This window comes from Rhinopithecus roxellana, chromosome 15 (assembly GCF_007565055.1).
Source record: "Rhinopithecus roxellana isolate Shanxi Qingling chromosome 15, ASM756505v1, whole genome shotgun sequence".
NCBI lineage: Eukaryota > Metazoa > Chordata > Mammalia > Primates > Cercopithecidae > Rhinopithecus > Rhinopithecus roxellana.
In genome coordinates, this window is record NC_044563.1 from 79,163,854 (window position 1) to 79,180,907 (window position 17,054).

The window sequence follows — 17,054 nt, forward strand, 5'->3', positions numbered from 1 at the left end:
GTGCAGGGCTCAGGCCTTCTCCACTCCCAAGCCAGGTGGTGCCAAGGGTCGGAGTTTTCACCACTGGCTTCCCCTGGCTGGGAGGGAAGGGACTGGAGGCACTGAAGCTAGAAGCCAAGAGACTAAGTTCTGGCTCAGGTCGCCAGACACCACCAGGTGTTGGAAAGACCACTCGAGTGCGCTGGGCTGCATTTCACTAATGACTCCAGTGAGTGGGAACAGCATCCGGGAGCCTCCACCCCCATGGCCAGGGCCTTCAGAAGCACAAAAAAGTCAGCACAACCACAGCTGTGCTCCCCGATCCCAGTGCCCACACCAGCTGGCCTCCCTGGGGCCCCGGCCTGTCCTCGCACCTGGCCCAGAGCCCTGTGGTGGTGGTGGGGGGGGCAGCAGGGGCCGGTCGGGCAGCAGCTCGTCGTCTGAGGTGGCGATGGTCTTGATGGCATTGTGGTAGAGCGGGGTGGAGCTGGGCATGGCGTACTTGGACATCTGGGTCATCATCAGTGACAGGGGGTTCTGGGAAGGCGTGGGGTCTGGGGAGGAAGTGAATGGTAGGCTGGGGTTCATGAGGCCGCTGGGAGGGTTGGCGGGAGGTGCTGAGGAGCTGCTCCGGGGGCCGCTAGGCGGGAGGGCACCTACAGAAACGGGGAGACAAAGAGAGCAGGGGTGACTGGGGAGGGGCAGATGAGTTCGGCTGTGGATATTGGGGGGGTTTAGGAAGAGGTCGGTTCCCCAAATCACCTGGTCCTTCAGACACACCCACAGGCCCCCAGTATCTCCCGAGCCCACTAGTCTTCAAGCAATCCCTGCAGCCTCAGGGCCCCGGGCAAGGGGAAGATCCTGGGCACCAAGTACAATCCCTCAAAATGCCTGAGGGACTCATGTAGTGCCCTCTGAGAAAGCCCACAGCTGTCATCATCTGCCCCGCGAGCAGAGTCATCCACCTCTGGGCCCCAGTACAGAGGCCTCGACTCACTGCCCAGCCCCAGCATGGGCACACTGCTCGGAGCCTGCCTGCCTGTCTGCCTGCGCAATTGACTCACCCTGTTCCATGTTGCTCAGGGTGGTGGAAGAGTTCATGTTGAGAGGCGGCTGCTTATTCTGGGAGACCCCAGGACTGGGCATGGCCGTCTTGGGTGAGGCAACCCAGCCTGGAGAAGGCACCGCCATGGAAGGAGACTTGAGCCTGCTGGGCGAGCCAGTGGGCGAACGGACGCTGAGGGAGGAGCCGAGGACCTGGGGTGACTTGAGAGGTCCTGGCGGGTTGGCAGAAGGCAAGGGCACCATCTGTGAGGGAGTCTGGGGTGACTTGAGGTTGGCAGAGGGCGAGGTGACCAGGGGTGAGTGCACCTGGCTAAGGGTGGGTGACTTCAAGTGACCCATGCCCGGTGAGCCCATCTGATTAATACTGATGGTGAGGTCCGAAGGCCGCCTGCCTAGCCCCCGGTTTGGGGCTGAATGCACGGTCCCGGGAGGATTGGAGGCAGAGGGCAGAGGCATGTGGCTGAGCCGGGTGGTGCCCACGTTGCTCATGGGCATTGAGCTCTGATCAGGGCTGAACATGTCTTGGGTATTGCCCATGTCCTGGGACATGGCTTGGTAGGGTCCCTGGCCCCCAGAGAATCCCTGCTGGCCCTGGTTGGGAAACTGTGAAGGCATCAGCATCTTTTGCGGGCCGCCCATCACGCCACTGCTGTTCTGGGCCCGAACCCGGGCCATCTCCTCAGGACTGAGTCCCTGGGGCCCCATCATGTCCCCAGGGCCCCGCATCTTCTGCGACATCAGCATCTGCTGCTGCGGGGTCATCTGCACGTTCAGGTTCATGTTCATGTTCATGTTCACATTCATGTTCATGTTGAGGTTGCCTGGCCCCATGGGCGGGTCCACCTCCCTCAGCCCAGACTGTCCCATGGGAGGGCTCAGGAGGCCCCGGTTTCCACCAAACTCCATGCCCATGGGAGTGCCCGCCAGGCCCTCACTGCCAGCCATCTGCCCTGGGAACATGGCAGGATCCATCTGCCGGTGTGCCTGCATCATCCGCTCCATCTCCATGCTCTGTCCCATGCCACCGCCTGCCATGCCCAGGGGGCGCTGCATGCCCATCGACCGCTTCTCCAGCAGCTGGTGCCGCAGCAGCTCCTCACGGACTCGGGGGGTCATGAATCGCTCCGCCTCACCCTGCCCACCTGGGTAGGGCATGGTGTTCTGGGCAAAATTGCTGGGTCCCCCCATAGGGGGCAAGTCTTCGGTCCAGCCCATGCCTGGTCTTACGGGCCTCTGCATGGCATTCATGGGCACCTCCATGGGCATACTCTGCATGCCCCCAAACCCAGGCACCCGTTGTATCTGGTTGCCTGGGAAACGGGGGCCAGGAAAGGGAGGTCCGCCCCGGAGCTGCATGGGATCTTGAACATCCATGGGTCCCCGCAGCTGCGCACCCATTCCAGGCGGCCACTGATCCCCAGGCTTGCTGTGGTAAGGAGGCGGGGGCCCCCTCACCATCATGCCCCCCATGCCCATCATGTCCTGCAGAGGGCGGCCCCCGTGCAGCCCAATCTGTTCCTCTTTCCGCCGTTTCTCCTCGTAGTACTCCTCCTGCAGCTTGCGCCAGGCCACCTGCTCGGGCGTGAGGCTGTCCTGGCCCAGCCTCTGTATCATCATGTTCATCTGCTGCCCCATGTCCCCACCCGGGGGATGCCCAGGCACTTCGTGCTCCAGAGGGGGGCCCCCTAGGCTCTGTGTCTGCGAAATCATGGACTGCAAGGGTTCCTCGTACTTCTTCAGCCCGCTGGGAGGGGCCGTGGGTGGCTGCTGGGTGGGGGGAGGAGGGGCTTGTGCTGGTGGGCCCCCCTCACCCGCTCCTCCCGTGGGCCCCTTGAGGAAGGGCTCAGTCTCTCCGCTGCGGAGCAGCAGTCGCTCAATGTCTCGCAGCGTCTGGAGGGACCGTTCCCGGTGCTCCAGCTGCTCTTTGGACAGGCCCTCTGAGCCCCCCAGGCTGCGCTGCCCGTTTCCAGTGGGGGCTGCCTCCCCCAGCAGGGCAGGGCCGGGGGCACTGCTGGGGTCTCCTCCAGGAGGCAGAGGGTTGTTGGCGGTGGTAGCCGTCGGGGTGTTAGGGTGGGTGCCCCCAGTCCCACCACCTGTGCTGGCAGCTCCCACTGAGCTGGGGGCCAGGTCCTGACTGCTGTCCTCAGGAGGCCCCTCTGGGGGCAGAGCAGGCGGGGCACTGCCAGGGGCCGGGGGTGGCGGCAGCGGCAGTGGAGGTGGCTGGGACTGTGGGGTGCCCGCTGTCGGCGTGCTCAGGGGTAGCGGTTCTGGGGTGGGGGGCACTTTAGGGGCCTGCAGAAGGACAAAGAGAGCATGAGACAGGTAAGGGGACGTTCTGCCCAGTCCTGCTGCTCACAGAGGCACCACTCTCACCTGGTCAAGCTTGGCCCGGGGCACGTTCTGCTGGTGGTAGGCGAGGATGGAGTCTGCCCGGCCCTGCAGCACTGCCTCCGCGGCCCTGCACAGAGTGAGGGCACCCACAGCTCAGAGAGGTGAGCAGGAGGGAGCCCCACCCTCACCCACCCCACCCTGCCCCTGCACATGGCTCCCTCAGAACCCCAGGCTGAGAGGTGCTGGGCAGAGAGAGACGTGGCCTGCCCACCAGGCACTTACGTGTTGGCCAGGTGGGTGGTGAAGACGTATACGAACTGCGAGGGAGGCTTTCCGGGGACGCCCCCGCCCCCGCCCCCGCCCCCAGGGGCATCAGGCCGAAGGCCAGGAGGAGGGCCGTGCGGGGCGCCTGGCACGCTGCTCTCGCTGAGGGGCAGTTGGGTGGTTTGGCCGGGACCCAGCTGTGGGGCCGCCATGGCTGGGTCTGCTACATTACAATCTGCAGGAGGAGAGAGGAGAGGGAAAGGGGCTGAGTGGTCCAGACACAGGAAGGACCAGCTGATACCCCTCCCACTGATGCTCACAGCCTTACAGCTCGTGCCCACAGGAACATTTGATGTCACTATCTGGTGTTCTCATTAGGCTGGTTTCCATGATGGCAAGAGTGGTGACCATGTGGAGAGCAGGGACAGAGAAAATGTGTCCCTTCCACAGGCTCCCATGGGCCTGGCATTCTGCTGGGGACTTAACAGGTGTGATTTCATCTCATCAACACACCCTGGGAGGAACCTGTCACACACTCCATTTAACAAAGGAGGAGGCCGGGCGCGGTGGCTCACGCCTGTAATCCCAGCACTTTGGGAGGCCGAGACGGGCGGATCACGAGGTCAGGAGATCGAGACCATCCTGGCTAACACGGTGAAACTCCGTCTCTACTAAAAATATGAAAAAACGAGCCGGGTGTTATGGTGGGAGCCTGTAGTCCCAGCTACTCAGGTGGCTGAGGCAGGAGAATGGCGTGAACCCTGGAGGCGGAGCTTGCAATGAGCCAAGATCGCGCCAGTGCACTCCAACCTAGGCGACAGAGCGAGACTCCATCTCAAAAAAAACAAAAAACAAAGAAACAAACAAAAACAGTTACACAGCCAGTTAGTACAGAGCCAGAACTGAACCCAGGGCAGGGACTCTGAAGCTCTGCTGCTGCCCCTCAAACTGGGTAAGTGTATGTGCACACAGTCTAGTCACCCAGTTAGGGAGAAGGCATAGAGGGTACACAAGCTGATGATTCAAACGATGGATGGTTTTTCACTCTAGCCCCACCACTAACTGACTGTGTGATTTTATGAACCAGACATCCCTCTAAGCCTCGGTTTCTTCATCTATAAAATGTAAAATACTAACCTCCTCCTTGCCCAGGGGGCAGGTCAAAGAAATATATTTTTTAACAGTAAGTTTAAATCAATGTCACAGAGTAAAAGAATCCATTTGAAAAACAGAGAGCCAGGAGCAGTGTCTCATGCCTGTAATCCCAGCACTTTGGGAGGTAGAGGCGGGAGGATCACCTGAGGTCAGGAGTTCAAGACCAGACTGGCCAACACGGTGAAACCCCGTCTCTACTAAAAATACAAAAATTAACTGGGCATGGTGGAGCATGCCTGTAATCCCAGCTACTCGGGAGGCTGAGACAAGAGAATTGCTTGAACTTAGGAGGTGGAAGTTGCAGAGAGCTGAGATCGCGCCACTGCACTCTAGCCAGAGCGACAGAGCGAGACTGTCTCAAAAAAAAAAAAAAAAAAAAGAAAGAAAGAAAGAAAGAAAAAAGAAACAGAAAAAGCTGGCATACTGGAAACACTCTCAAGACAGACCAGCTACCCTCAGCACCAAGGGAAGTTTTGTTCCATGGTTATACACTTGACTGTAAGTCTTAGCGTAGAAAAAAATCTCCAGTGGTTCTAGGTGAGTGGGTAGGCCCATTCCCATGCCAAGAAAAGCAAGTCACGGTGCCTGGCCCACAGACAGTAAGTCCCAGCATTCTCAGTTAATGGGAGACAAACTGCCTAAAGTTGTCTCCATTGAGCTAGGGCAGTGACTACCGGGCCATGGGCCCAGTGTCAGGCTGCCCTCTTTGGAAAAAGTTTCTTCTCCACCTTCTTCTCTGACGGACCCACCCCAAAATGGCCCTGCTCTAGACCCTATCTCTCCAATTTTACATAGAAGAGCAGAGCCAGAAATTTGTGGGGGAGCTTGAGAGCTGACCTCCATGTGTGAGGGTTGCTGAGGGGCTCTTGGATACAAGCTATGGGGAGAGAGGCAGGGCTTAGTCCAACAAGGAACTTTCTAGTACAATAACAACGATAAAAGCTAACATGTTAGGCCGGGCGCGGTGGCTCAAGCCTGTAATCCCAGCACTTTGGGAGGCCGAGACGGGCGGATCACGAGGTCAGGAGATCGAGACCATCCTGGCTAACACGGTGAAACCCCGTCTCTACTAAAAATACAAAAAACTAGCCGGGCGAGGTGGCGGGTGCCTGTAGTCCCAGCTACTCAGGAGGCTGAGGCAGGAGAATGGCGTAAACCCGGGAGGCGGAGCTTGCAGTGAGCTGAGATCCGGCCACTGCACTCCAGCCCAGGGGACAGAGCAAGACTCCGTCTCAAAAAAAAAAAAAAAAAGCTAACATGTTATATGTATAACCCCATTTACTCCTTGTACAAACCCTATGAGGTAAATAATATTTTTATAGATGAGGAAATGGAGGCCCTTTCCCAAATTAACAGAAATAACCTAGGTTGCAAACCAAGGCAGCCTGATGGCAGAACTAGTTCTGTCAATGTCTACGTTCTATCGCCCCTCCAATAAGAACTCTTTAAGAATCTAAGGGCAGTGGCCAGGCGTGGTGGCTCACACCTGTAATCCCAGCATTTTGGAGGCTGAGGCGGGTGGATCACCTGAGGTCGGGAGTTCAAGATCAGCCTGACCAACACGGAGAAACCCCGTCTCTACTAAAAATACAAAATTAGCCAGTCATGGTGGTGCATTGCTATAATCCCAGCTACTCGGGAAAGCTGAGGCAGGAGAATCACTTGAACCTGGGAGGCGGAGGTTGTGGTGAGCCGAGATTGCACCATTGCACTCCAGCCTGGGCAACAAGAGTGAGATCACGTCATTGTACTCCACCCTGGGCAACAAGAGCGAAACTCTGTTTCAAAAAAAAAAAGAATCTAAGGGCAGGCTGGCCACGGTGGCTTATGCCTATAATCCCAATACTTTGGGAGGCTGAGGCGGGTGGATCACTTGAGGTCAGGAGTTCAAGACCAACCTGGCCATCATGGTGAAACCCCATCTCTACTAAAAACACAAAAATTAGCCAGGTGTGGTGACGCATGCCTATAATCCCAGCTACTCGGGGGGCTGAGGCAGGAGAACTGCTTGAACTTAGGAGGCAGAGGTTGCAGTGAGCCGAGATCGCGCCATTGTACTCCAGTCTGGGCAACAAGAGTGAAACTCCAACTCAAAAATAAATAAATAAATAAATAAATAAATAAATAAATAAATAAATAAATAAAAGACTCTAAGAGTAGTACAACTAAATGAGTCACAATGGTCGCCTTGAGTATGGGATGTCAGCAATTTCTACTTTGTATTTCCCTATGCTTGCCAGGCACAGTGGCTCACTCCTGTAATTCCAGCACTTTGGGAGGCCAAGGCATGAGGATCACTTGAGACCAGGAGTTCAAGATCAGCCTGGGCAACATGGCAAGACTGTCTCTACAAAAAATACAAAAATTAGCCAGGTGTGATACATGCCTGAGCCCCAACTACTTGGGAGTCTGAGGTGGGAGGATCACTTGAGCTCAGGAGTTTGAGGTTGCAGTGAGCTGTGATCACACCATTGCACTCCAGCCTGGGTGTCAGAGAGAGACCCTGTCTCTAAACAATAAATAAATAAAACTCACAAAGTTTCTACAATGGTGCAGTCTGATGTGACATAAGTGAACTGGAGGTGTTGGCTATGGGGGAAGGCGTCTGGCCTGGGAGGCAGTAAACGGTTCTATCATCAAAGGGTTCAGCCAGAGGCTTGGCGACCACCAGGTTAGTCCCACGGGGGAGACAGAACTGATACGGGATGGTCTGTGAGGTTCCAGTTAGCTGTAGAGGTTTGGTATTTGACCCTCTGCACCCCTGCCACAGACATAGTCTGCTCACTCCATCACATTTGCTGACTCTCTTTCCTCCTCTGTAATTGACATTATGATAACACTGACCTCACAAGGCTATTGTAAGGATTAAATAAAACAGAGTAGCAAAGTAGTCAAGGTACTCTTTTCTTTCTTATTTCTACCGTCCCTGCCTTCAAGAAATTCACAATTTAATAGTCTCTAGTTAGTTTCTTTTTCTTCTTTCTTTACTTCTTTCCTTTCTCTCTCTCTCTCTTTAGAGATGGGGTCTCCCTATGTTGGCCAGGCTGTTCTTGAACTCCTGGGCTCAAGCAATCCTCCGGCTTCAGCCCCGCAAATTCTGGGGATTACCGGTGAGAGCCACCGCACCCAGCCTCTCTGGCTAGTTTCTTATGTCTCTCCCATCAAAAGGATGTAAACTTTGAGGGGGAAAAAATGTGTACAAGCTTCCCAGGGATAGGGGTTACCTCTGGCTCGCCCCCATCACTCATGGAAGGCCAAAATACAGGTGGATTCATAAAAGAATCAGAGGAGGAGTGGGCATCCCTCCACACCCACTTCTTGTCCTGGTGACACACCCTGGGTACTTGCCAGGAGTCAATTAGAGGTTAGGGAAGGGCACCAGAGATACAGCCAAGTGGCAGCTCACACCCAGGCTTAGCAGGGCTTTGCACAGCAGAGCCAAGTGTCCCACTCCCAGGGACACTGGACCTTCACTGCCCTGCCTCCACTAACCAGAAGGTGGCAGCATAGGCCAGGAATTCACGAGTAGAGGTGTAGGTGATGTGACCAGTAAGGGGGCCATTCCACTCTGCCTCACCAAGGGTCCTTAGGGAGAGGGGGCCACTGAGCACCTGGAAGGCAGAGGCAAGGCTGTTGCAGTGTAGGGAGGGACAGAGTCTGAGGTGGGATGGGAGAGAAAAATCCAGGGCTCCTGGTCCTCATTTCTTTCCCAGGCTCAGTCCTCTCAAGTCCATCCCCTTGGAACATCACGGGCTAGAGCACCCTGGCATCAACAGGCACTCACTGTGGGTGGCCCCAATGGGCTTGTCGTCCTCCTCACTGTCCGGTCCAGAGCACCATTCGTCCCCACTGTACGGCTGCTTCCGCTCCAGCACACAGCGCCGCTTACTCCGGGGCGCCACCTCTGCCCAGGCAGGATGGAGGAAAGAGTGAGCACCCAGAGACCCCATTCTCCCACACCCGGGGTCCCTCCCAGACCCATTCTCTAACATGCCCCACCCTAGAGGGCACTGCCCAGGCCATGGTGGGCACTTCGCCAGCCCGTGGTCCCCACCACACCACCATTTGTTTCTGATTTCTCTCTATAGCCCCATGCCTGTCTCCCCTCCCCCCCAACACCAAGTACAGCATAATCCCCAACCACAACTGGTTCTAATTAGGGCTGGCGGGGAGGGGGAGCTGCTGCTACTCTTCCAGGCCCCAGTGCCTGCTCCCAAAGCGCTCCCACCAGCTGGGATACGGAGGCTCCTGGGAAGTGTGTGGGTCTGGGGTCTGCTCCTCACTCCACAGCACCTCCCTGTCCTTCTCTGGAGCTCTAGTGGGTAAGCAGGAGGGGAAGGAATCCAGAAGTCTGACCACTCTGTGTGGCCCCTCCATGGGTGGCACCATGGCCAACCCCAATCCCGAATGATCTGGTTGGTGGGTGTTGAAAGGTACCCATGCAGAAACACTGGAGAAGAATGTGGGGTGAGGACTGGACAAGCAGGGGGCAGAGAGGTGATCTCCCAGAACATCTGAGCCTTGGACTATAGGAGATGCTAGGGTCTTGGGGATAAGGAAATGGGGTACCTTTGGCCTCCGAATCCAGGGATGGGGTCCCAGCCTCTCGCTGCTCTCCAGAGTCCACAGACACACTCCGTTCCCTCTTCACCTTGCCCTTGAGCGAGCTGAAAGGGGGCACCCCTGTCTGGGGGTTCTTCAGACTTGAGTTGCTAGGCGAGATCTGGTTGGCCTTGGCCCCATGGTTCCCCGCCCCCACGCCCTTCGAGCCCAGGTTGCAGGTGGGTCCTTGGTTCACATTCTGGTGCTGAGACTGGGCCCCGCCATTCCCTGTCTTGCCATGATTGGTCAGTTTATTTTCTGGGTGCATTGGCTTGGCTGGGGCAGGGGGGCAATGGCCGCGGGGGGACAGCGGCGGGCTCCCTGGAGCTTCTCTCCTCCTGGGGTGGGGTAACCTGGGAGAAGGTAGGAGAGATGTGAAAAGTTAACCTTGCTAGGGGCTAGGCATGCCTGGAACTTAATTGCCCCATCCTGCCTCCTCTAATAATGGGGGAGGGTAGGGGGAAGGGGTGGCATCTCAAGACTACCACCAGCTATTCCCTACTTCCCTCCATGGCTTCCTCAGACAAGGGCTAAGGCCCTCATCCACCTTGGGGAGTGGAGATGGGGAAACCCTCCACCCTCCAGCCTCCACAATTCGAATGCAAACCAGGGCCCAGAGTTGGCAGAATTCGCCCACCTCAGCCCCAACACCAATCAGCCTGCAAGCTTCTGTGGCAACCCTGTCCTCTGTATCAGACTTAAGCATCCTCTCTTCTAAGATCAGCTGTCTTCAGACTCCTTCCAAGGTCTCAAACCTCAACTCCCATATGTCCCAACACCAGCAGAGAAGGGCCGCAGGACCTGGGGTCACTGCACATGCCCCCGTCTCATTCCCCAGGGACAGTGGGGAAACGCACACTGGGGAGTGGTACCCACTGGTCCAGACAGCTGGAGGGGAAGGCCTGAGGAGGGGGGCCTGGCAGGCCAGGCCGGCAGGCAGAAGCAGGAGGAAAGGGGGAGGAGAGCGGTGTGTCAAGCAGATGGGGAGTGCAGCTTGAAGCCAAGGATTCCTGCAGCCTAGGCTGCGGGCCCTTTAAGCTCCAGCCCGCTCCCCCCGCCGCCTCCCCCTCCCCGGAGACCTATTAATAGCCGCTGGAAAGATCACATCACGGGAGAGGATATTTATCCCCCCTCATTCCACACCAGCTCAGATTTATTTCAGCTCTGCTGTCCTGCTGCTGCCGCCTGGCCCTGTCTGCCGGCTTCTCCGGGGTGGGGGGAGGGAGGCAGGCACCGCCCCCTACTCCCGCTCCCACCTCCAGCTAGACTGAGGCCAGAGGCGGCCTTCGGACTCCACAGTAGGGTGGGAGGGGGTCTGCTCAAACCATTTTAAGGAGGGAAGAACTAGAAGGGACCAGAAGCTGCAAGCATAGCAGGCTGCCAGTCCCCTCTGCCCCCGGGGCCCAGGTACTAAGGCTGGCTGCGCCTCCTGCTTCGGGCCAGGCCTTCCCATGCTAACCCCACTTTAGCCTACTGGTGGCCTGGGAGCCAGGTGCCCAGGGCGGCTCCTCTCTTGGCCAGCACAGCTTGGGCCCCATCACCACTGGGCCCTTCCCTTCCCACACTCCACACACACACATCCCGCCCGCCACGACACCCACACACCTTGTCTTGTTAGCCAGGATCCTCATGGCTCCCACACACAGTGGGGCTACGGCCCCTGTGCGTGCCCAGGGCCCAGCCAGGTACTCGGTACTGGAGCACGGACTGCAGCAACAAGCCCCAAAGAGAAAACTCGTGACTTGGGGAGGGGGTGTAAAAGGGGGAGGGGAGAAGGGAAGCCCCAACAGCCCTGGGACTAGGGAACTGGGTAGGGTGGGGTGGCACTGGAAAAAGAGGATTACGAGATGGGGTCTCGATCCTGGAGGCCAGCCCTCTCCCCATCCCTCCCGCACCTTGCCCTCAGGGGGCTTGCAGTCTCCAGCAAGCCCCCGCCCTGACGGGCGGCAGAGACAGAATTCACTAAAAGGCTAGGTAGCAAAGGTACCGCGTGTGGCGGCCGTGAGGTCTGCCCTGGCCCCTTGAGGGATTCCTGCTCCCAGACGCGCCCCTCACCCAGGGTGGGGTACCCCTCACGCCCCACCCCCAGAGCGCTCCAGCCGTGGAGGGGGCCCGGGGTAGGGGCCACGCCCCGCCCCGTCCCCAGCTCGAGGCCTAGCCCGTGCCCATCCCAGCAGGCCCGGGCGGGCAGCGAGAGGCCTGGCGGGGCCCCGGGGCTGCAGCTGGGCTCTTCTGGAGACCAGTAACGCTGGCTCGGATTCCTCCCCGACCGCAAGAATGCAGGAGCCTCCCCTCCCCCCGCCCTGCACCCCCACCCCGCCCCCTTCGGCAGAGCCCGGGCGGAGAGGCAGAGCGAGAGAGCGACAGCCAGCGAGGCAGCGAGCGGGAGGCGGACAGGACTGCAGCGTGCTTCTCCAGGCCCCGCGCGCGGACAGACACACGGACAAGTCCCGCCAGGAGCTGGGCGCGCGCCAGCCGGCAAAAGCTTGGCGAGCACCCGGTGCTGCCGGTAGGGGCTCGGAGACCCACAGACACCCGAACTCTGACTCATACACACTCAACAGCTCACACGTGGACAGGGAGACAAAGACACGCACGGAGCCCAGGAAGCTAGAGGCGCGCCAGAGGCCAGGGAAGCGCCGGGCCGGAGTGGGAGCCACGGAGACAGCCTGGGGCACGCGCAGACACCGGGGCTGCCCGAGGGCTGAGTGGGAGCGCCGGACTCATTGAACAGATGAAAAGACTGAGGCCGGCCACAAGAGAGCCGAAGAAAGTTGAGCCTGGTTGTTACAAAGAAACACGCACAGGGCCATAGATACAGCAACAGACTTACACAAACACAGAGGCCTCACCCAGTTGCCCCCAGCTCTGGCTCCCCCTCGCCTCCCCTACCCGCCCTCCAGCAGTCGATCCCGGTCAAAGGGGAGGAGTCTTGGGCCCATGAGCCTCGTCCCGGTGACAGGCCCGGCCAGACACCGGTGCACACTCCTGATGCTCCCTGCGAGGCTGCTGGAGGCTGGGCGGGGACCTCGGGGTGAGGGGGCCCCACCTGCCACCCTGCGGGAGTGTAACCCCAACTTAACCCTAGGGCACATTGGCCTTCGCCACTCCAGCCCTGTCTCTGGGGAGGAAGGCTCCTGGGGGAAGGTTCCAAAGTCCAGGACCTGCCTGGGAAACAGCCCGCCACCCCCAGCTTCTCCATCACAACCAGGGAAGAGCAGAGGCAGAGGCTGGAGTCACTGGAGACAGCAGGGCCCTGAGCAGGCTCCTGGCTGGCATGCATCTCAGGCTCTCCCTTCACCAACTCGCAGATTCTCAAAAGGATCGACCCCATTTCAACGAGGAAACTGAGGTCTGGGAAGAGGAAGTCATGTGACCTTGAGTCATATATCCAGTACGTGGCAGTGTGGGGACCCTCATTCCAGACACCGCAGTGGCCCCACCTCGCCACCCCAGCCATGACTGCTCCTCTGAGCCTGCATCAGATAGGTGGGCTTCCCACATTCCAGCCACAGTGCCCAGGCCCCCCATAAGGGGGGAGGGGCAGGGCAAGGGCCACTCACTACCTATGTTCACAGCCTCAAAAATTGAGAACCTGTAAGAATTTGGGAAGGGGCTATTAGAAAATCAGTCCTCTCCAGTGGCCTTTCAGGCCCAGGCTCCTCCCCAGAAGACTCTTTCAGTCACCCTCCCCTCTGGGACTCCACCCCCTCTCTCCCACCCCGCCGCAGGGCGAGCTGAGTCAAGCGTGGATGAGTCAGGACTTTCCCATCTCACACCTCCCCGCTTTGCCCCTCAAGAGTCTGCCCCAGCTCCCAAAGACCCCTCCTCCTCCACACACTCACAGTCTCTGAAGACACCTGGAAGGCCTGGTGATGGGAAGCAAGAGGGCTGATCTCAGCCCAATGCAATTTTGAAGTACCAAGTAAAGGGGGCTTCCTAGCACCAGGCCAGAGGCCCTTGAGGTGCAAGAAAGCAAAGGGATGGGGCTCTGGGAACACATCACCGTGCCTCCCTCTTAGGGGGTTAGGTGGGGAGGGGTAGCAAGCTCACAAACAGGGAGCAGGTGCAAGTCACCTGAGTGGAAGGCCAGGCGCATACCAGGAGAATGAATGTGCCCGGAGGAGCGGAGGAGGCGGCTTGACAAAGGGCCTGAGATATCCATCCGTTCCCCCACCCGCCACCCCCACCCTGAGTGACTGCGAGGGTAGGAGCCAGCAGCCTAAGGGTTGCAAAGGGTTAAAGTGGACCTGATCCTGGCTGGGGGAGGGAGCTGAGGAAGGCTCAGATGCCCAGAGCCTCCAGGTGTGACACACCGGCTCTGCTCCACACACAACTACCACAGGTAGGGCAGGCATTCACACATCCAGTGGCAACCTGCCTGCTTCCCGCTGCCCCCACGTTGGGAGCCTCTGCTTGGCTCACCAGCTGGCCCACCAGTGTCACTGCCTAGCTCAAAACCACCCCAAAGAGGCAGTAAGAAAATGTTTTGGAGGGTCCATACTTCTGTCTGCCAGGGCCCCCTGTGATGACGCGAGGGCTCAGGACCCTGCTGGGGACAACAGAGCAAACGAGATCCTTGGCCTCTGGCTCAGGGAGATACAGCGCCTAAGACGACAGGGTCCCAAACCCCCTTTCTCCTGGGTGTCAGGACCCCTCAGACCTCAGAAGCTCTCTCCACAACTCAGGTCACTTCCTCTTCCTGAGGTGGTGACTCAGCGGGTGGGGAGGTCAAGGATTCGTAGCCCAGCAGGAAATCTGCTCAAGGACCAAGGTGCTGCTCTGGGACCCTCGATGTGGGGACTTCCAGGCTTAGGGGGCCTTCCCATGGCCCTGGTTCCTAGTAGCTCTCCCCACTTCCCCCCACCCTGTGCCAAAGGAGACCATGCAAATCAGCCATTTTTGCTTGGGAGGTTTTCCCTGGGAGTTTCCAGCCCCACCCCACCTGCAGCCCTAGGGTAATGTCAGACAACCCCAGCTCCACAGGGCCATGGAAACTCCTGGTCCCAGACCTTTCTGGTCTGGGATCGTTGAACAGGGTACTGGGGGGCGATCGGTGGTTTTGCCCATTCTGGCCCACTGTCCCTTCTGGAGCTCGCAGGGACAAGTGGCATTGCTTGGACAGGCCTGAGGTCACCTCACTTCTCTTGGCTCCTACAGTCATTGTCAGTGTGGTCGGGCCTTGGGCAGCAATCATGGCCTGGCAGTGGGGTGCCCCCAAAGACAGCCACCCAATCCCCAGCTGCTCCCTCCCACAGTGGGGGGAGGGGTGGAGAGGGGGTGGGGGGCACAAGGAAACAAGACAGGGCAGGAAGCCCAGGCAGGCGGCGGGCACTCTGGGCCAGGCACAAACAACCAACACAGGAAACCACAGCCCACCCCCGCCCACCCCACCCGCCCAAGGCTCTGGGAGAGAGGAGTGCCAAAAGCCTGGTACCCCCACAGAGGCAAGGGCCAGGGGTTAGCCCAGGGCGAGGGAGGAGCAAGAAGCTCTCCAGTCCTCTCTCTGCCCCAGACCCTACCTGGGCAGGGGAGAGGGAGCCAGGCCGGCAGGGATGGTGCTGCCTCTTTAAATCCACCGAAATCCTGAGCTAGGCCCAACCTAGCTCTGGTTTCACAGGAAGGAAAGGAGCTCAGAAGCCAGTAGGGCAGGCAGTGGTGGCTGGAATTAGCCCCACCGGCCCAAATATATCTGGTCTCTGCCCGCCGCCCCACTGGTACTTCCTGTCCCCTGGCACCTGCACCAGGGTGGGGATAGGAGATGATCCAGGTGCCACTCTCTACCCTATGGAGGCTCCCATCTCAGGAGGTGGTCTGGTGCTGGGTTCATGTGGGTAGAAGGTAACTTCCCAAGCCTGGGTTCCCAGAACAGGCAGAGATGGGCAAGGCAGCTCCCTGTGGGCCCTCACCTGGCCTCAGTCCTCCAAGGGGTTAATCTGGTCCCTATTTAGGGGGGTAGGGGTGGCCGAGGAACCTCCTCCAAACTGCCTGGCTGCTGGGAACAATGGGACCATTGTGGGAGGATGGAGTGCAGCAGACTGCTGGCACAGCCAAGCGCACCACGGTGGGACCTCACCCAGCGCCCGCCCGCCCGCCTGCCTGCTCTGCTCTCTCCCCAGGTACAGCCAGAGGCAGAGGCATCCTCCTGGCCCCTCACCTCGCCTGCTGGCCCACACTCTTGGCACCAGCAGCACCTGGGGACTCCATGAGCTCTGCCCACATTGACATCGAGACTGTCATGACCCTCCAGGATGCAGGCGCACGTGGGCCAGGCCGGGAGGGGTGGGGGTGATGAGACAGGATGTATGCCTGTGATCCTCTGCAGGGGAGACAGGAAGGCCACATGGGGTTTCTGGTGTCAGTCCTGGCACCCTCAGGCAAAAAGGGCTTAGGGGATTGTGAGAGCAGTGACAGGCAAGGTCCCCTGTCCCCAGGTCTTCTCTCCCACACCCATTCAGTAAAGCTGCTGCCAGAGGAGGTCTGGTGCCTGGCGGCCTCGCCCTCTGGGGCTGGGGCCCTGGCAGGCAGTAGGATGCAGTGGAATAAGAACTGAGTTTGAGGGCCGGGCGCAGTGGCTCACGCCTGTAATCCCAGCACTTTGGGAGGCCAAGGCAGGTGGATCAAGAGGTCAGGAGTTCAAGATGAGCCAGGCCATGATGGTGAAACCCTGTCTGTACTAAAAACACAAAAATTAGCCGGGCATGGTAGTGGGCACCTGTAATCCCAGCTATTCGGGAGGCTGAAGCAGAGAATTGCTTGAATCCGGGAGGCAGAGGTTGCAGTGAGCTGAGATGCACCACTGCACTCCAGCCTGGGCGACAGAGCAAGACTCCGTCTCAAAAAAAAAACAAAAAACTGAGTTTGTAGTCAGATAGTGTCAATCACACCCTGCCCCTTCTTATCTATGGGGCCTTGTCCTTCCCTTTATCCCTCTGAGCCTCGGTTTCCTCATCTGCAAAATGAGAATAATTTTATACAGTGAGGTAACCATGTGAAACTAACAGAATGCCTAAGACACACCAGCCCTCAACAAACCACTTCTGGCCTTAATGTCCTCATTTTTACCTTCTGCCATGGCACCCAAATATGTGGGCATTTGGTAAAGGAAGGCACTGTCCAGATATTTTCCCTGTGAGTGTCCAAGAGAACAGGGCCCGTGGGCATCATATTAGCGGTATCAAGTACCAAGACCCAGCTCCTTCCCTGCCTTCCTCTCAGAGGCCAGCTCCCTCCACTGGCACAGTCCTGGGCATCCTGGGCTCACCGACACACTCAAACCCAGAGCATGAAAACAGAGAGGGGCTGGGCGGCTGTCCACTCTCTTAGCCTCAGGACCATGTCTCAAAAGTCCAAGAGGCAAGTAAAGGGGAATTTCCCTTCAAGAGAGCCAGCCTCCCCTCTGCCAGGTACCCTTCTCCCTGCCTGTCCCTTGGCTGTCACCCTGTAGTACTTGGGCTGGGAGAAAGCTTAAGCCTACTCTCTAGCCATGGATCTCAAAGGAACAATTGACAAGCAGTTCTGGAAAGTAGGGGGCCCAGGAAGAAAACCTGTTCTCTTCTCAACTAGAGAGGGCTATATCTCTCCGGGTGACCCCACAAGCCCCCAAAGGGTTAACAAGGTCCTAAAAATAACCTGCGCCCAGCAGTACCCACTGATCG

General features: G+C 58.5%; 1 protein-coding gene across 4 annotated transcripts in view; it reads right to left on the reverse strand.

Annotated features, from left to right (window-relative positions):
- The window catches only part of BCL9L (BCL9 like), a 30,656-nt gene that overhangs the window by 3,414 nt on the left and 10,188 nt on the right, over positions 1-17,054 (reverse strand). For 2 of the 4 annotated variants that reach the window (XM_010389323.2, XM_030917404.1), the window contains exons 3-9: positions 11,002-11,103; positions 9,364-9,749; positions 8,579-8,698; positions 3,658-3,874; positions 3,418-3,502; positions 1,044-3,336; positions 354-635 (exon numbers count right to left, since the gene is read on the reverse strand). In XM_010389323.2, coding sequence (XP_010387625.1) covers positions 354-635; positions 1,044-3,336; positions 3,418-3,502; positions 3,658-3,874; positions 8,579-8,698; positions 9,364-9,749; positions 11,002-11,027 — 3,409 coding nt within the window. In that variant the 5' untranslated portion in view covers positions 11,028-11,103. The remainder of the gene's footprint in view (positions 1-353; positions 636-1,043; positions 3,337-3,417; positions 3,503-3,657; positions 3,875-8,578; positions 8,699-9,363; positions 9,750-11,001; positions 11,104-17,054) is intronic. The other 2 variants (XM_010389325.2, XM_010389324.2) reach the window with 1 other exon arrangement.